Source organism: Eubalaena glacialis, chromosome 14 (assembly GCF_028564815.1).
Source record: "Eubalaena glacialis isolate mEubGla1 chromosome 14, mEubGla1.1.hap2.+ XY, whole genome shotgun sequence".
In the NCBI taxonomy this organism is placed as follows: Eukaryota; Metazoa; Chordata; class Mammalia; order Artiodactyla; family Balaenidae; genus Eubalaena; species Eubalaena glacialis.
The window spans coordinates 59,552,393-59,572,600 of record NC_083729.1 but is presented as its reverse complement, the minus strand read 5'-3'; the positions used below and the strand labels follow the sequence as shown (position 1 = coordinate 59,572,600).

At 41.8% G+C, this 20,208-nt stretch overlaps 1 protein-coding gene across 1 annotated transcript; it reads left to right on the top strand.

Annotated features, from left to right (window-relative positions):
* The first annotated feature begins 4,117 nt into the window (after positions 1 to 4,117).
* GKN2 (gastrokine 2) lies at positions 4,118 to 10,695 on the top strand. The gene is made up of 6 exons (XM_061168551.1): positions 4,118 to 4,129; positions 6,119 to 6,172; positions 6,612 to 6,749; positions 8,581 to 8,691; positions 9,337 to 9,493; positions 10,613 to 10,695. Exons 1-6 carry the CDS (start codon positions 4,118 to 4,120, stop codon positions 10,693 to 10,695), a joined length of 555 nt encoding a protein of 184 aa, XP_061024534.1.
* Positions 10,696 to 20,208: the final 9,513 nt, after the last annotated feature.

Sequence of the window (20,208 nt, the reverse complement as noted above, 5' to 3'; positions counted from 1 at the left end):
CAAAAGTCATCCCTTGGAAGAGAGCCACCCACCATGAAGTCATCTGTATTGGACTTTATGAGAATGAGAAATAAAAGTTTATGTTGTCAAATCACTGAGATTTAGGTGTTGCTTATTACAGCAGCTAGTGTAACCATTCTGACTAATTAAAGTCATTGTGACAGGGACAGTATGTGGTGGTGAGGACGAGAAGTGGAGTTTGAGCTCATGGATTGGAAAGAAAGACACAAATGGGCGAAACATTACAAAGGAAAAATGGCAGAAGAAGGAAGGATGACGTCAAGGTGAGCCTAAATTCCTGGAGGAAATTGTTAGCAGAAATAACAATGTCCAGAAAAAAAGACTGTCTTGGGGGAAAGAATATAACAACTTTTATTTTAGATGTATTGAGTCTCATATATTATAGTATATCTAAATGTAAATGCCTGACGAATTAAAAAATGAGTTGCAGAAGTAAATTGTGTGCACATGTGTGCACGCGTGTGTGTGTGTGAGAGAGAGAGAGAGGGAAGAAAGAGAGAGAAAGAAAGACTGCAAAAATAGGGGATGTAGGTCTCATAATAAAAAGGTAATAGTTAGGGCTTCCCTGGTGGCTCAGTGGTTGAGAATCTGCCTGCCAATGCAGGGGACACGGGTTCGAGCCCTGGTCTGGGAGGATCCCACATGCCGCGGAGCAACTGGGCCCTTGAGCCACAACTACTGAGCCCGCGCGTCTGGAGCCTGTGCTCCGCAACAAGAGAGGCCGCGATAGTGAGAGGCTCGCGCATCGCGATGAAGAGTGACCCCCGCTTGCCGCAACTAGAGAAAGCCCTCGCACAAATACAAAGACCCAACACAGCCAAAAATAAATAATAAATAAATAATAAATAAATTTTAAAAAAATGGTAATAGTTAAAATGGGTTCAAACTTACATAAAGAAAGGCAACTAACAAAATCAGTATTTGGGAGTGGATTTACTATTTAGTATGAACAATAGAATAGCAAGAAAAAGTCTTATCTTTGCCACTAACTGTATCTAAAATGACCTTGGCCAAGTTTCTTAACCTGTTTGAGTCTTAGTTTCCTCAAGAGGGGTTTGGAAAGGACTTGAAAGAGCTCTTTCAATTAGAATCACCCATGGAAGTTTAAAAGTCCACATGGATGTGCCCCCTTCTCAGACCCATTGAATCAGAGTGTCCAAAGTGTGGGTAAGGCCAGCAGGAGGCCCTTCCATGTCAGCGATTTCACACCCTCAGTGGGGAGCTGGGCAGCTTACTCTTGAATTTCATTTATAACAACTTTTACAAGCACAGTGTTTTAATCATCTAGTTTAAAAGTTTCACCCTTGAGTTGTGGGTAGGCCTATTTTCAAGTCTATCTTTTGGTCAAGAAGCTTTCCCTTGCTAATGCCTCCATCTCAGCAAGGCAAGAAGTTACACTTAGCAACTAATAAGAGAGGACAGATGGTACTTGTAGTTCCCAGTGTGGACTCTGATGTCAGACTGCAGTCAAATCCTGACTCCTGCCCTTAAAAGTTGTGTACCATTGAAAAGTTACTTAGTTTCTCTGGACCTTAGTTTTCCTACCTGTAAAATGAAACATGGTTAGAAAGTAACACATAGGATTGTTATGAAGATCAAATGAATTAATATATCTGCAAAGTGCTTAGACAGTGCTAGAACATATTAAGTGCTCCATAAAGGCTAACTATTGTCATTATTAGATCTATAGACTCAGAACTCCTGGGGACAGGAGACAAAGTAGAGTATAACACCTCTGTCTGTCCTAATATCTATAGGTGTGATTCTGGGGGGACTTTGGAGCCAGATATTGGAGAAAATTTGCAGATGTACTACAAAACTGTAATCCTTCTTGCTGTTGCTATCTTAGAAAGATTTAATAAGACAGCACGTTTTACAATCACCCCAGCTGAATAGCCAGGGTAGGGGAATTCCAGTGAAGTAGGTAACCTCAAAATTGCCCAAATGTCTGCTTTTTAAAAGCCCTATTTTTTAAAATTGATTAATTAATTAATTTATTTATTTATTTTTGGCTGTGTTGGGTCTTCATTGCTGTGCCCGGGCTTTTTTCAATTGCGGCGAGCGGGGGCTACTCTTTGTTGCGGTGCATGGGCTTCTCATTGAGGTGGCTTCTCTTTGTTGTGGAGCAAGGGCTCTAGGCACGTGGGCTTCAGTAGTTGTGGCACACGGACTTAGTTGCTCCGCGGCATGTGGGATCTTCCCGGACCAGAGCTCGAACCCGTGTCCTCTGCATTGGCGGGTGGATTCTTAACCACTGCGCCACCAGGGAAGCCCCCATTGACTACTTTTATATTAAAAACCCTGAACCAAACATATATACACATATATATTAAACACAGAGACATAAATACATATTCAATATTTTTTACAGCATTGGTGTTATAGGTTAACATGTGTTATGTGCTACTCTTTCTATGTTCTGTTACAGGTTCTTTGTACTACTGTTTAACATACCATATTTTAAGCATTTCCTATGTCATACAATGAGCTTTAAAGCATCACATACATAATGGAACATAGTAATATGTTTATGTGCCATAATGTAAACATAAGCATATCACTGGGAACTTAATTGTTACCAATTAATTGACATACATCTTTAAAAATAAATGCCATATACACTAAGTCACTTACTGCACCTCTGATTAATTTTTTATGATTCATTCTAATGGTAGAAATATTTCCTCAGGTAATGGTCATTTTTAGAGCTTATAAATATTGCAAATTGCTTTCTTTTATCAATTTTACATTCTCCCAAGCAATACATATTTCCCTTTTGATTTATGCTTATCCACATAGAGTAAATTTTTTTGCCATGAAAATTGGATTCATATGGATATTTTCCAACTTGCCTTTTGTTTGTTTTTTTAATTTAATTTTTATTTTATATTAGACTATACTTGATTTACAATGTGGTGTTAGTTTCAGGTATACAGCAAAGTGATTCAGTTATACATATACATATATCCATTCTTTCTCGGATTCTTTTCCCGTATAGGTTATTACAGAATATTGAGCAGCGTTCCCTGAGCTATACAGTAGGTCCTTGCAGTTTATCTATTTTATACACAGTAGTTGTGTATATGTTAATCCCAAATTCCTAATTTATCCCTCCCCGCCACATTTCCCCTTTGGTCACCATAAGTTTGTAAAAGCCCTATTTTTAAAAAGCTGCTGGATGTCATTCCAGCTGTAGAACAAGAGCATCATTTATGCTATTGCTTTGCTTACTGTAGTAATTTTCAATATTGAACAATTCTGCCATTTACAGGTACTATTTGTTTTTGTATTTCCCCACCTCTGAGTTCATGATTCCACCCTAATGCTAGGTAGCCATTTCTGATGTGGCATAATAAAAATTACTCGAATTAAACTGTATTCTCTCTATTTTTTAATCTGAGGATTTCTCAGTGCATCTCAAGGTAACGAGAATTATATGTCATAGTTTTGATGGAGTTTTGGGCAAGGTTTAATGATAAATTCGGTTAATGATGGTAATTGGGCAGAGAGATCTCTGAGCCTTGCTCCACATGGATCTCTGGAGATTGGCACCAACTGTAAATGGGAGGAGAAATAAAGTCATAAAGCCTCAAATCAGGGCCCCAGACACTGTCCTTGCCTCTAGTCCCATATCCATCCCTTGGGTGGAAGAATTCAACAAACAAGGCAGGGATGAAAAGGCATTGAGTGAGGGCCCAACTTAGGTCTTAACGGTGGACTTTACCTTCAGGGGAGATTTAAGAATATTAGATATAAATGACGACAAGATGTTTGTGTAGAACAAGCGTCTTGTAATATTTTTAAAGGGTGGACATTGAAATCTCAAATGCAACATAGAGCAGATAAGAGGGAATATTTACAGAGTAACCAAGTGGCAAATTTTTACTAGTGAATAATGAACTTTGCTGATATCAGGTTATGTGGTTGGGTCTCAATCCCGATAAAGGAGTTTGCTGGGGTGTGTCAATGATATGGACATGGCTTTTTCCAAAGTGATCGTTCTGGAAAGAGATTTCCACACCTTAAAGCCAATATAAAGGGTAGAAGTTGCATGGGCAGCCTCACTTGCTCCAGCAGTTTCTGCCTTTCAGGCAAAATGAAAATCCTTGTGAGTATTTGTTTACGTTTCTTTATACCCTTATGGTGGCTGCTTGCAGAGAGTGTTCATATCCAATATGCCTTGGCTTTCAGTGGTCTTAGACAAACACTGCATGCTTCTAAACTTCTGTGATTGAATTAATGCTGTCTTTGGCAGGAATAAGGTTGAATATTAATTTGTCCATATTTATTTGTCCATTGTCTGTTTCTTGAGATGTTTACTAAAAAATTACAAAGAAAAAAATTGGAAATATCTAGGGAACTTTAATTTGTAATATTTTAGTAATAATTCCTTATTATGAACTTTGGAGGGAATGTAGGCATTTTAGGACAACTGTATTTACTATCTAAAGGAGAAGTAGTGATTTAAAAATAATAATATCCATAATAATAATAATGGCAGCTGTCATCTCCCAAGTGCGTACTAGGCCCTATGCTAAACATTTGCATGAATCATTTCATCCATTCACTTAAACAATTCTATGAGCTGAGTAGTATTGCCCCATTGCACAGGTGAGGAGACTGAGGCACAGAGGAATGTGACTTCCCCAGGCCAGTAAATGTGGGATTTATCCTTGAAATTTCCCCATCTTAGGCCCCACTTACCAGAGCAATCATGGCAAAGTAATCCTGCCATGACCACTCTAGCTGATCCCAGCCCTGATCCCATTCTCCCATAGCTCCACATGGCAGTACTCCATGGATGGTTAGTTGACTATGCTCTGATCCAGAATGGAACTCCTTCCCCCAGTCTCTATCCCTTATTCTCATTGAGCTATTGAAGGAGAAAGCAAAATAATACCTCCCTATAAGGTGTTAAAGACTGTCAGCTTAAAGAGTTGCCTCTCCCAAGGTATCTTGATTTTCTAAGAGGATACCTAACCCTAAAACACAAACCTGGAACAGTGGTATATTAATCATGGTGTTGGGTGAGTGGTTACTTGGGGGCAGGGGACACTTCCTGAGCTCTCTCTAATCATACCACTAAGGTGGCTAGCCCTTCACCCACCTATTCACACCTCTGTATTAGATCCATTAAACAGAATACATAGGAGTGTCAGAGGTTGTCCAGGTTGTCCAGGAGTCCAGGTTGTCCCTATGCAAGTAGGCAGGTTGGACAGCTGCATATAGGTCCATGTTAGACATTCTACCCACAGTCGCCAGGAGAAAAATGTTATTGGTGAGATGCAAAAGGAAGTAGGAAAATCCCACTGACAGGTCCTAAAAATATCTGCCTTCCCCTTCATCAGCAATTTCAATGACAGTGCAGTGCACTGTGATGTTCAGAAGAGAGAACACAGAACCGGAATCAGCATGTTGGATGAGTCTCTCATATAACTGCAGCAAAATGTCAGCAGTGCCTCCATGTCAGTCTCACGGTCTGCTGGCCTAACACTTGTCTGATGGTATCACTAAGAAGAATGTGGAGGTTTTCCTTGATGTCAGCCTCAAAAGTTAATCATGCCTCCAAGCATCGGATTTTCATAGTTTCCCTTTAGGAATCTATCGTATCTCTATCACCCATGAATCCACTTAAATCTGTCTTACTCTCTCAATCTCAAGGAATTAAGTAATTTTTTTAACCAAAAAACAAAACTTGACTCCTGTATACTAAAGCCAGTGTGACTACCACTAGGGTCCTCCCCTTAGTAAAATGAGTTCTTCCTCACTGCTCACCTCCCCCAAGTTTTTTTTTTTTTTTTTTCTGGCATAAGAACTATGCTTTCTAGAAGGTTGTGTTGTTAGGAAGGGTTGGGAATTTGGTAACAAAGGTAGAACCTGTGTCTGAAAAATAGCATGAACCCAACAAATGCCTGTCAAATGAATGAATGTGTGTTTCACGTTTTGGAAGTGGACTGTTGACCATCCATGACCTCCCACCAGTGTCTTAAGTATATGTTTTCTGTGATATTTGTGCTTATCTTGTCCAATGTCACCTCATGTTCCCACCCTAAGTGACAGCCCTATTGTGAATAGATGTGACTGGTCGGTTTTTCAGGTGGTATTTCTGGTGGCACTGGCCATCTTTGGGACACAATCTCATGGACATGAGGTGAGTTGGTTCACTATAGACTTTATATCTTAGAGGTATTGGGAGAGGAAAAAGAAGATATGAGATAATCTGAAGGACAGTAGAGAGTCCACATGTCCTATGTGGGATGAAATTCCAGAAATAACCAATAACAGAAACAATGAGGTTGATTATTTCTTTCCAATCACAATAACTTAAAAAACGTACCCCATTGCTTTAAAATGTGGTTAATTTCATTTTTCATGTAATGCCATTGCTTTGCCCATATATAATACAGTGAACTATGAGGAAGACCTTTGCATTCTGATTTTAGCATGGGCTTTTGGTCTGGGATGCCAGTGGAGATGTTTCAAGGTTCAGTCTCTTGTTTGAAGCAATAGAAGGCTTTACTTTGCAGGGAGGGTTGCCTTTCAAATGCACATAGTTTATGGAAAAACCATTATGTCTTTTGTCAATCTAGGTTTATAACATCATCAGCCCAACTGACAATGGTGGCCCTATTCAGGAGACAATGACAATTGACAATGAACAAAATACCGCCGTGATTAACATCCATGCAGGATCTTGCTCCTCTACCACGATTTTTGACTATAAACATGTAAGCAGCAATATTTTATATTCTTCAAGAATGGACTTCTCAAGGGTGGAGGGGCAGCCATTTATTGTGCATTTGAATTCCAGCATCTATCCTTGCAATTCTTTCACAATTTCCTTACTTCTGCTTTTCCCTTTAAATAATCAAGCAATTGATTAAAAACCAAACAAACAAAACCGTTTCTAATTAAAAAATGTGATGAGACAGGAAGCATACAAATTTGCTTGACCTTTTCAGGTGGAAAGCACAATCTTATTGGCTAACTACAGGCTCAGAAAATGCCTGCAAGAGTGACGAAAACCCAAGGGCAGGCATGGCACACAGGCTCTCAAAAATATTTGTCAAATGCCTGAATGAATGAAGTAGGGCTTCTAATACAAAAAATTATGCAGACAAAGAACAATAATGAAGCAAGCAGTCACAAAGTAGCAGAAATCCAGAACAACTCTACACATTTGACTATGTATATGCAGTAAATCATACTGCTTCTGGAAGAATGAAAATATGTTAACTAAAAACATTAAACTATTTCCAAGTTTCAGTTACTGGTATTAACAATAAATCTCAGGAAACTTATTCTGTCCTTGATTCATTTATTCATTTGTTTGTTTTCCATTTGTTCCACCTGGGTGTTGAGCCTGCTTTCACCTATGGAGAGAGCTATGCACTGTGGATATAAGTAGCCTGTAGTCCGTTGCACTGGACATTTGAACATGACTTTCTTCTCCTTTTCTTATAGAAACCTCCTCACTGCCTCTGTCCCACTGGTATTGGGAGTTCCACGACACATTTGAAAGCATAGAGTCTTTGAAAGACGTGGTTTACAAGGAAGTTGTGCTGAAATTGTTTTTAAGCAGATGTCAGGGAAATCACAAAAGTATCTTTAAAAAAAATAGCATGAGAATAGGTGAGAGTTTGGATAAAACCTCTTCCACTATCATCAGGTTCAGCCTCAGCCAATTTTTGGATTTTAGGGACTGGCAATTTGTGAGAACTGAAAAATAGGAACTAGAAAGATTTATAATATTTGCACTCTTATAGGCTGTATAATTATTTGGAACTATGTACAGAAAATTCCACTCTGTATGAAGATTCCAGAAGGTTCCTTTTGGCTCCAAGGACCTCACCCTCCATTGTTCTTCCAATCCCAACTTCCTCCAACCCATCCTTATCCAGCCGGCTTGGGTCTGAGGTGGAGAAAAGATAGAGAGAAGATGGTAAAGGAGGGGAGGGGAGAATCATTGAAAATGTATGTGTGGTGGGTGAGGGGGGTGTGGGTATGTTGAGGAGAGCTTCTAAAGCATCCTTGTCCAGTAGAACTTTCTGCAATGGTAGAAATGCTCTATATCTGCATTTTCCAATAGGGAAGCTACTAGCCACTTGTGGCTACTGAGCACTTGAAATGTGTGACGGAGGAAGTACATTTTAAATTTTATTTAATTTGAATTTAAATTTAAATGGCCACATGTGGCTGGTAACTAACATATCGGAAAGCACAGTTCTAAAGAATACCGTATTTACTCCAAATTGAGGAAAAAGCAGAACAAAATCAATAGAAAGAGACAGAGAGCGGCTTCTTCTCAAGCTTTCAAACCCCAGACTGTAGACCCAAAACATGAAAAGTGGGGCACACACCATGGGTTTACACAAATTCAGAGATAGAAATGACAAGTGAAAAAGTAAGATGACTATGTAAAAGAAGTCGAATGGATAGAATTGACTGCAGCTTGAAAATATCACTACGCATGCTCAAGGCTTTCCACAAGGCCCATCCTCACCAAGCTCAGGACCCAGGGAACTGGGAGGGGCAGTAACTGTGCTCTTGCTGCTTCAGGGCTACATCGCCTCCAGGGTGCTCTCCCGAAGAGCCTGCTACATCCTGAAGATGAACCATAAGGCCATCCCTGCTCTGGACCAACTCAAACGGTACATCTTTGAGAGGCAGGTAAGTCTGGGGTAATCCTAAGTATTCCCTGTTCTTGAGCCAGGGAATACTGGTGCCCATAGAGAAATGAAGAGGGTAAGGGAGAAGATCATAATATCATACCTTATTGTGGATATGGTACCCTCCACTTTAAAGCATCTTCACATTTATTGATCTTAGAGCAGGAATAAATCTCTTAGCTTGAGTTCCACCATACAGCCCCCGATACAAAAACTTACGGTAAATTCCAGCGTCTTTGTAGAAAGGACTAAACATTCTCTTCTCAGAGCAAGGCTTTAAGAAATAGTGATTGGCAGAATAAATGAGTGATGATATCCAATGACACAATGGTGCAAAGAAATACAGTATAGTGAGAATAAACAAACACTGTGTGAGGCTAGGAATCTGAGGTTTATTTCTCCTTTTGTGTCTTTTCATGGGGCACAGGATGCACCCTCTGTGGGTTTCATTGTCACCAGCTGCAAAATAACATTGGTAATAATGAGGTTTCTCTACAGACCAAGTGGTCAAAAAGAGATGATATCTTGAGATTCCTGACCATCTCCTGTTTAATAATACAAAAGAGAAGAAGTCACAATTTAGAATAAGGTACACCAGATTATGTCAATTTATTTCATCCTATTCCACTCTGTCCTACTGATCTAGGCTTTGAACAACATGTTCTCCGACAAATACATCTGGGTCAAGTATAACCCACTGCAGTCTCTGATCACAGATGTGAATTGGTTCCTGTTTGGATCACCCATCAGGCAGCTCTGCGAACATATCCCCTTGTACAAAGGGGAAGTGGCTGAAAAGACACGTGAGTACCAATAAATCATTCCTTCACCAGATATTTTCTGACAGCTCCAATATGTCAGCCACTCTGCCAGGTGCTGTGTGAAATACAAATAAACATGAAACATGACTCAGTTTGGTTTACTTTGGGAATTAAATATCTATGATGTGTGGAAACAGTGCTAAATGTTAGGGAGACACAGAAATGAAAAAACTCTGCCTCCAAGGAACACATAGTCTGATGGAGAAGTTAGTGACTTAAGACAGAGGATGGAATAAAAAAGATTCCTGGGGACAAAGGAAAAACTATTGGATTCTCTAAAGTACAGCATGGTAACTCTAGTTAATAATATGGTATTGCATACTTGAAAGTTGCTGAGAGTAGATATTAAGCATTCTTACCACACACACACACACACACACACACACACACACAAAAGAGTTACATATGTTAACTACACAAGGTGATGGATGTGCTATCTTGAGCTTTTACAATGTATATGTATAGCAAATTATCACGTTGTACACTTTAAATATATACAGATATACTTGTCAATTATTTCTCAAAAAAGTTTAAAAATAGTCTCAGGATCTAAGATAAAATTGGTCCAAGAAAGAGCAGGCAAAGTGGACTGACAGGGAATAAATACTCTGATTCATGCAGGTAACATATGTCACTGCAGTCATTACTGGTATTTTTACACAAAATTGCTAAACATGGCAGAGTGACAGAGTGAAAGAAAAGCTGGATCACAGATGGCAAAGGTAACAAGAGAAATTCCAGAGTAGTGGAAGGTAAAGAAGAAAAGAATTAGCATTTATTACCTCTCTATTGCCCAGAAAAAATTAAGATATTTTTACTTTTCATAAGGTCATTAGTACTTATAAGTAAAGGCATGCAGGCATGCCATTAATGCAGAATGTCATAGCATTAATCGAGTTGAGCCAGAGAGCACTTCTGGGAATTGTCAGTATATTTAAGCTAATATATTATTATTCTTTGCAATACAAGTATAGCTAAAATCTTGGGTAACATGAAATTACATGTACACCCCCTAGTCAAGACATTTACAAAAGGGCATTGGTTTGCTGAATTCTAGTAATTTCTTAATTCTCTTTCTTTAAAATTTTTTCCTCTTTTCAGATGATACTGGTGCTGGAGACTGTGCAAAGGCTGGGCTCCTGGGCATCTTGGGAATTTCCATCTGTGCAGACCTTCACATTTAAGGCATCAGCCCACTGGTTTCATCTTTTCAGAGAAACACACGTTTCCACCCAACGGCCAAATTAAATTCTTTGTCAACGTCCCAACTAATTTTGAGATTCAGTAGTAAAACATAAATACTATATTTATAGATATCTGGGTGTTTTCTTTTCTTGTAAGCAGCAAAGGGAAGCCAAACAATGTTTATGTCAATATATAGAAGGAAAGAAATTGCCAGGATTTCAAGTAAAGTGCATAGTGTGAAGATTCCCAGGTAATATAGGTGAGTCACATACAGGCTGATCAGCTGTGTACAAGTCTTCAGTTTTGCATTTGACACTTAGACCAGCTGCCCATCTGTCCAACCAACACACTGGGCAGCATAGGTAGAGCAGGGGCTCAGGTGGCATTGACCTTCACCTAGTGAGGGGGATGGATTTATACCCTTATCAGACAACTTGACTGCTCAGGTGAAGAAAACTGTGCCCTCTGACAAAGCACCCAGCTTTGAGAGCCATTCACATACCTTTTAGCTCATCAAAGCAGTAGACTCAAACTTAATAAACACTATCATGATATATTTCATCCCAGAGTGAGAAGAGAGAGAGAGAGAGGAACACACGTCACCCAGAGAAAGATGCACATTACTGAAAATCTTTACAGGAGTGAGGCCCTAACTGGGAATGTCAAGTCAATATATAGAAGGAAAACAATTTTTAATATTTCAAATAAATTGCATAATGTGGGCAAATTCCCAGATCGTATGGTTGGTTATCATATGGAGTAGTCAACGAGTACAAGTTCAGAGCAAAGAGGAACTACTTTAACAAGAATTTCTGTCTTCATCAACTGCTCCTATTCCTAACACTATACATCTACTCCTTAATAACCATTAGTACTGGGCTAGGTATGCTGGCAAAACTACAATAGTAAAGAAAGTTAAAATAACTGAGCTAAATTCTGGTGGGGGTGGCTGCAATTTATTGTCTCATCTCACCATAGAAGGATAGGGATATTCTGGTCTTGGTTGGGTAGTTAGAACTAGATGCTTGAAGGCGACCAGACTATCTTTTTCCAGTCTAAACTCTCTTTCTCTCTACATGTCTGCCTCAGGATCTGACACTGGCTTTCTCCATGGTGGTAAAACCAACATCACTCTGAGCCCCAAGGTCCCCATCTTCCTTGTGTCATCATCAGAAAGGAAAGGAACTCTTAGTTCTAATTTCAAATTAGCTTTAATTAAAAAATCTCTGGAAAGGAGCCTCATTGAATCATGTGGGTACACGTTCTTACTCCTCTGGCTGGGGCTGGTGGGAGTGGGGTAGGGGAAGAGTTGTGATTGGCAACTTCCTTTGGAATTTACTGCTTAGAACTGTGTTATCCTTGTTAGTTTTTATAATGTTATTACCATTTTAAAAGCAGAACTCAAAGCAGAACTTTGAGTTCTGCTTTTTCCTAACTCTGCTTTCCTTAAATCAGTTGACCCTGCTCAGTTCTGGTGTCATGCTGAATACCTATTAGGAGAAGCAGGTGGAATAGGCCAGGCACATGCCCAAGAGGAGTGAGTCCAAATGTAAGCTAAAAGGAAGCTGGGGCTCCATTAAACCTTCTCCAGAAAGGAGCCCTTTCTTAAGGGTTGGGGAGGGAAGATATTAATTCTGTTTTCATTTCTGTTTGCCTCAAGGTATTTTCTAATTTCTCTTTTGACTTCTCTTTGACCCAATGGTTAAGAGTGTGTGGTTTAATTTCCATGTACTTGTGAGTTTTTGTATTTTCCTTTTGTTATTGCTTTCTAGTTTTATTCCATTGTGGTTGGAAAAGATTGGAAAAGATACCTGGAATGATTTCAATCTTCTTAAATTTGTTAAGACTTGTTTTGTGGACTAACATATGATCTATCCTGGAGAGTAGAATAGAATAGAATCCTGTTCCCTGTGCGCTTGAGGAGAATGTGTATTCTGCAGCTCGTGGATGGAATGTTCTGTATATGTCTGTTAGGTTCATTTGGTCTATAGTGTAGTTCAAGCCTGCTGTTTCCTTATTGATATTCTGTCTGAATGATCTACCCATTATTAAAAGTGGGGTATTGCAGTCCCCTAGTATTATTATATTGTTGTCTACTTCTCCCTTTAGATCAATCCATATTTGCTTTTTATGTTTAAGTGCTCTGACATTGAGTGCAAATATATTTATAATTGTTATATCTTCTTGGTAAATTGAGCTTTCTGTCATTATATCACAACCTTTTTTGTCTCTTGTGACAGTTTTTGACTTAAAGTCTATTTTGTCTGATATAAGAATAGCTCTCCTGCTCTCTTTTGGTTCCCATTTACATTGAATATCTTTTTCCATACCTTCACTTTCAGCCTATGTGTGTCCTTAAATCTAAAGTGAGTCTCTTTTAGACAGCATAGTTGGATCTTGTTCTTTATTCATTTATCCACTCTATATTTTTTGATTTGGATATCAAACTTTCTAACCACAACAAAGCATCAAGGATGCTAGAGGTGCTTATCTCTCTAATAAAGCTGGCCCAAGAGAGCAGGCATGATTCAGAATATGAGTGTGCCAAAGGTGCTTTTGCAGAAATCTTGGTGAGGCTTGTAGATGGGGTTCTTATTTCCTATGAAGTTTTGTTCCTCACAGTAAATGACACACAAATGGGATATTACTCAGCCCTAAAAAAAGAATGAATCTTGTTATTTGCAACAACATGGATGGACCTAGAGGGTTTTATCTTAAGTGAAATAGTTCATACAGAGAAAGGCAAATATATATAATTTCACTTATGTGTGGAATCAAAAAACAGAACAAATGAACAAACATAACAAAACAGAACAGACTCATAGATACAGAGAACAAAAAGGTAGTTGCCAGAGGGGAGGGGGGTAAGGGGGATGAGTGAAATAATTGAGGACGATTAAGAGGTACAAACCTCAGTTACAAAATAAGAGTATAGTATGGGGAATATAGTCAATTATAATGTAATATCTTTGTATGGTGACAGATGGTAGCTAGACTTATCACGGTGATCATTTTGTAATGTATAGAAATATCAAACCACTATTTTGTGCACCTGGAACTAACAGTGTTGTAGGTCAATTATATTTCAATTAAAAAATATGTAGACACTGGGAGGAAATACATCAAAATGCAAATGGTAGCCTTGTAGAATGAATTTGGGAATGTTCCATCCTTTTCAAATTTTTGTAATAGTTTGAGAAGGCTAGGTATTAGTTCTTCTTTTTATGTTTTGTAGAATTCCCCTGTGAAGCTGTCCATCCCTGGACTTTTGTTTCCTGGGAGTTTTTTAAATTACAAGTTCAATTTCACTACTGGTGATTTGTCTGTTCAGATTGGCTATTTCTTCCTGATTCAGTCTTGGAAGGGGGTATGTTTCTAGAAATTTGTCCATTTCTTCTAGGTTGTCCAATTTGTTGGTATATAATTGTTCATAGTATTCTCTTATGATTTTTTGATATTGCTTGTTGTTTCTCCTTTTTCATTTTTTATTTTGTTTATCTGGGTCCTCTCTCTTTTTTCTTTGATGAGCCTGGCTAAAGGTTTATCATTTTTTTAAATCTTATTTAAAAAACCGGCTCTTGGTTTCATTGATGTTTTCTATTGTTTTTTTGGTCTCTATTTTATTTCCTCTCTGATCATTATTTCCTTCCTTCTGCTGACTTTGGGCTTTGTTTGTTCTTCCTCTAATTCCTTTAGATGGTAGGTTAGGTTGTTTATTCATTGAGAATCTTTATGATCATTACCTCGTACTCTTTATCAGGTAGAATTGCTTATCTCCACTTTGCTTAGTTCTTCAGCTGGGGTTTTATCTCATTTCTTCATTTGGAACATATTCCTTTGTCGCCTCATCTTGCCTGATTCTCTATTTTTACTTCTATGTATTAAATCGGTTGGTTATGTTTCCCTATATTGGTGAAGCGATATGTAGGAGACATCCTATGGGGCCCGCAGCGCACTCCCTTCTGGTGACCAGAGCTATATGCTCTAGAGGTGTCCTCTATATGGGCTGTGTGGGCTCCTCTCTTGTGGTGGGGTTGACTACCGTGGGCACACTGGTAGGTGGGTCCTGCCCTCATACTGGTTGGATGCCAGGCCCTGCCTAGTGCAGAGGCTGACAGCTATTGGTGGATGAAGTTGGGCCCTAGCATGACTGGCAGTGGTTGCCTGGGGGCTCCAGGGCTATTGCTGGCCTGCTAGTGGGGGTGCTTTTGGCTTGTGCTAGACCTCTGTTTGATGGGGCTCTGTCCCCACATGGCTGGTTGCTTGGACTGTGGAGTCTTGGACTGCTAGTGAGTGAGGCCTGATCCCAGCATTAACAGGCTAGAAGGAGGACTTGAAACTGGTGTTTGCCAGCTCCAGTGCCCCTGTGGGAGAACAAGCCCCCAGAAATGGCTATTGGCAACACCTATGTCCACAGGGTGAGTCCCAGTTGCCTCCTGCCTCTCCAAGAATTTCTCCAAGGTCAACAAGTGCATCTGACCTAGGCTTCTTTCAAATTACTGGGTTTTGGAGTGTGTGATATTTTGTGTGCACCCTTTAAGAAAGGAGTCTCTGTTTCCTACAGCCCTCAGGCTTTCCCAAATGCAAGCCCCACTGGCCTTCAAAGCTGGGTATTCTGGGGTCTCATCTTCCCAGTGCAGGACCTCTGGGCTGGGGAGCCCGATGTGGGGTTTGGACCACTTGCTCTGCAATTGTGATTATCCTCTTGTTTGTGGGTCACCTACCTGGGGTGTGGGTCTTGACTCTACCTCATCTGTCCTTCCTACCCATCTTGTTGTGGTCCCTTCTTTACATCTTTAGTAGAAGATCTTTTCTACTAGTGTTCATGTCATTCTCATCAATAGTTGCTCTGTAAATAGTTTTAATTTGGGGGATGCCTGTGGGAGGAGGTGAGCACAGGGTCTTCCTACTCCACCATCTTGGCCACTCCTCCTCCTCATCTATTGTTGATCAGAATTTCCTAATTTTCTATAGCAAAAAAATCCACTGACTACTTAATTTCCATTCCCTATCCACCTGTTTCCTTCCAGCAGAACCTCGGTTTGTTTAAGTAGCTGTTAAAAATATCCTTATTTTTAAGGATATATTCCTTACTTTAGTTCCAAGTCTTCAGTAATGCTTGGTCTAAATCAGTGGTTTTTCAATTGGAGTATAGTCTTTTCTTTTCTCCTCTGGAGACATTTCACAGTGTTTGGAGACATTGTCACAGTTGGAGGGGGTGCTACTGGAATGTAGTGGGTAGAGAGAGGTCAAGGATGCTGTTAAACATTCTACAATGCACAGGACATCACCACAGCAAAGAATTTTCTGACCCCAAATGCCAATAGCGTTTAGGTTAAGAAAGCCTGGGATAAATCTTATTTCCCTTAAGAAAAGAAGGTAATGTCAGTTTCCTTAGCCTATGATTGGTCTATGGGTGTCATAAATCCTCACTTCTGGTCAGTGAGATCTAAGTGGAAGTCTGCTAAATGGGGCTTCCAGGAAGAAGAGGGACAGACTCAGGTAGCATGCAACTCTGCCCTTTGTCCTTTCCTATTGTCCTCCTCTCAATGTGGACATGATCCTGATGCCAGGAGATGAGTCTGCCATTTGGGGACCACCAGGTAGCAATCCTGGAGAGGAAAGTTCAGGAAAGAAAGAAAGAGCTAGAATGCCTGATTACATCATTCTAGTGCAGCACCAGCTGGGATTTTCTTTCCCTGGACTCACATGATACAGATCAATCCCTATCTGCTTAAGTCACTGTGACTGTATTTTCTTTATTTGCAGCTAAAAAGCATTCCTTACAAATACACCTGAAAGAGGTGGAGTTAGTCCAACTGGCACACATATCCCAGGATCTGGGTCCACCCCAACACTACTGCCTCTACGTCTCTTACCCCTACAACTCCTTTGGGAATTCTGGGCTCACCACATTGCTTCACTTGTGCCGTAGAAAGGCAGTGCTATGTGCTACTCACAGAATGACTGAGAAATAAATGGTACTTGGAGCCCCCTGTCTAGCTCTGCTTGGCCTGCTATTCCTTTTATTAGTCCAGACACCATGCCCTGTTGCTCCCTTAGGAACCATGTGTGAGGTTGCAGAAACTCTGATATGAAGGACTCAGGACACATACAGGAACTGAATCAAGGGTTTCTTGGTGTTTGGGGGTCTAGGGGTCTACCCACTGTAAGGTGGTAAGCCTGTTTCTTTTTAGCCACTAGTGAAGGGTTCCCTGGCATGGGTCCCTCCTGCTCATGCTGTAGCATGTGACCTAGTGAAGTGACACACCTCACTACCTCTAATGATGCAGCCCACCTCTCAACCTTCCTCTGAAAAGTTACCTTTGTCTCACCCATCAGAGCATGGCCTCAGGTACATGGTGCCTGGTCAATGGGCAAGCATCCTGTCCTTTTGTTAATTACCTTTGGGAGCCTCGCTATTCTCCCTTTTGCCCTGACTGATTGCTATAATAGGGCGAATCCTGGGGTAGTCGCCAGCCCCTTACAGTCTGAAGCTGGCCCTCACTCTATGGGTCCTGCCGGGCTGTATTTGATTTTTGCTAAGAGCTCCTCAGATTCCATCAATGTCCCTTTCTACTCCCTTGGGGTGAGGGTTGGGGGAAGCTATGTCTGGGAGTAGCATGAAGGAACCCTCTAGGGTGTAGGGAATGTTCTACATCTCCATCTAGGTGATGGCTATATGGGTGTATATATGTAAAAATTCATTGTACTTAAAATCTGTGCGCTTTACTGTATGTTATACCTCACTAAAAACGTTTATATATTTTTAAAATGTAAAACACAACTGAATACAAAGAAGGCCCACCCAGTCTGTGGCAGTCTTAGGAAACACCTCAAGTTGGCCGTTGCTGTAGGAAACCCAGAGCTGCGTTGTAAGGCTCGTGCTCCAGCCCCAGCTGCCTGGAGCCAGGCCAGGGGCCGAGTGCTGTGGAGGGACGAGGGTCCACCATCAGCAGCAGGTCAGCTCCAGGAGGAGGGCTGGGGACACTGCCTGGATGAAAAGCATCACCAAAACTGACGAGGCCAATGAAGATGCTCCGTAGGAATAACTGCCCAGATACAGCTTAAACTGCGGGGACGGTCTCTCTACCCCAGGCAGCAGCAGGAAGAGGAGAAGCAGCACATTCTTGGCAGGATAATGGGCCCCACTCCTGACCCCTGGGGAAGCTGAGAGCATGGAGCGGGCAGGGAGCCAGAGAATAAGCACCGGGCAGCCACTACTCTCGGCTGGTGAGCCAGCCCACCCACACCCGCAGACCTGGGGCTCGGGGCCAGTCGGCTCTTCCCCGAGGCTGTGGAGAGGCAGGCGTGATGAGGACAGTTCGGGGTGCCTCCATCTAGGGTGGAAGGGGTGGGGCTAGTGAAGGGAGCAAGAGTCCCCCTACAAGGAACCATGTCATTGGAGCATCGTTCTCTGAACTGGGAGGCAGGGAATTTGACCTCTGTCTTGGGCCTCCTTTCTGAGAAGGGCCTCCTGGGCAAGGGTGGAATTTTTGGAAGAATCTCAGGGATTTCTTGGAGGGAGGGTTTTGTGCAGTTCCCAGCTGGGCTGCAGACATGACCAAGGACCTCTGACCATCCTTCCAGCGCATGTTTGCAGGAAGATAAGGACAAAGCCAAGGGAGATTGAAAGCTCAGGAAAGAGGGAGCTGGGATACGGTCGTACCCAACGAGTCCTAGACGGGAGGAGCAATGCCGAGCACGCTGTGATGTCTTGTGCTCAGATTTTTCCCCAGTCCAGTGTCCAAAGGGCTCATGTTCCAGGCCCCAGGGTGGTGGGTGGAGACTGTGGTAGAAACCACAGGAGCCACAGAAGAGAAACGCCTGTTTTTCACTACACTTCCTCTAAGGAACCAGGGCATACATTGCAGCAGTGTGAACAACCGACACCAAAGCGACAGGTGAGACACAGTTCCCTATTTTGAGATGAGTCCAGAGGCCCAAGTTCCTCTGGCTCCTGAGGCTGAGATGGTAGCATCTGCCCAGGGCGCATGGTCACTGGAGGAGCGGCAGGTGGTAGAGATGGCTCAGCTGTGAGCACAGCAGGCTGTGGGTTCCCAGTCCCCTCGGCCCAGTCCTAAGAGGCAGCGTTGGAGATGTCGGCAGAGGTCAATAACAGCAGCTGTGCCAAGACAGGAAAAACGAAAAAAAAAAAAAAAGAAAGAAAAGAGAGTAGAAGATTTCCCCGCTTAGAAGGTGAGTGAGCTAATTCTTAGCTACTTCCTAGGCCCTTCCAGGGACACTCCAAGATTATTGCAAAGGACTTAGCAAGAAGCTTGAGTTCTCAATCACAGATGGAGGAAACAGTCTGTTATGAATATCAGTGTGATTGTATTTTAAACAGAAGACACGTGGTCTTGATACACATGGACTATGTTTGGGTCAGGATGATGGGCACTGGTTTGAGATTCAAATATGGTAAATTTCATTGAGTGATGAATTAGGTGAACTCTTAAGGATAAACGTTAACAATGGCCATCAGTAGGGTGATGCTGTAGACTAGAATGTTTATGTCTCCTTAAAATTCATATGTTGAAACCTAATCCCCAATGTAATGGGCTTAGTCCCTTAGAAAAGAGGCTCTAGAGTGCTCCCTTGTCCCTCCCACCTTATTAGGACACCGTGAGAAGACAGCTGTCCATGAACAAGGAAGTGGGCCCTCACCAGACACCAGATTTGCTGGTGCCTTGATCTTGGACTTCCCAGCCTCCAAAACTGTGAGAAATAAATGTTTGTTGTTTACAAGTCACCCAGCCTATGACATTTTGGAATTTTGTTCCTTCCAATCCCAACTCCCAAAGGATCTAAATCCTGCTGCATGCACGGAAGATTCTTTATGAGATAAAGATTGAGCTTGTAACCTGAAGGACCAAAACCTATCTTGACAAGCCCTGTAAGGTCTAGAAGCCTGTACTTATTGTTTCTCAGAGCTGGTACAGAGGTATTACAGCGGAGTCAACGGCAGCCAAGGGTGATGATGCATAAGAGGGCAGCAGGCCTTGAACCTAGATTTTCCTGGAGGAAAGCAGTCTAGCTGGCAGAGTGTCTGCAGGCATGGTAACAGATGGAGATAAGCATGGTGGGTGCCTGGGGGTGGGGGGTGTCTAAAGTCTCCTGGAAGTAACAGGTATGTTATAATGGTCAGGTGGAGCCCGGAGATGATGGGAAATTCAGGAGCAGCTGAAGCTCAGAAGTCCGGAGGGGAAGGCTCGATGGGCATCAGAGCTGTCAGTAGACAGCAGCCCACACGCCATCACAGAGGACTCGGGAGCAGGGGTCCAGGCAACTGTAACAGGGACTCAGGCACATGGGACCAGACAGGGACTGGTCTTGAAGTTGCCGGAGGATAGATGTCAGGGATACGGCAGATACCGGTCAAGGATGGACTGACAGCCATGGGGACTTAACTCCGGGACTCACTGGGCCAAGCCCTGGGGGCCGGACCCTGCTTTGTGGTCCTCTCTGGGCCTCTGGTCGACCAAGCCTTGGCCTGTCACATCTGATACTTC

What these genes read in the sequence shown, in the direction of transcription:
- GKN2 (XM_061168551.1), top strand. An exon ending in CGATTTTTGACTATAAACAT is followed by an intron (nt 6,750 to 8,580) that starts GTAAGCAGCAAT and finishes TTGCTGCTTCAG; the next exon opens with GGCTACATCGCCTCCAGGGT. An exon ending in GGAAGTGGCTGAAAAGACAC is followed by an intron (nt 9,494 to 10,612) that starts GTGAGTACCAAT and finishes TCCTCTTTTCAG; the next exon opens with ATGATACTGGTGCTGGAGAC.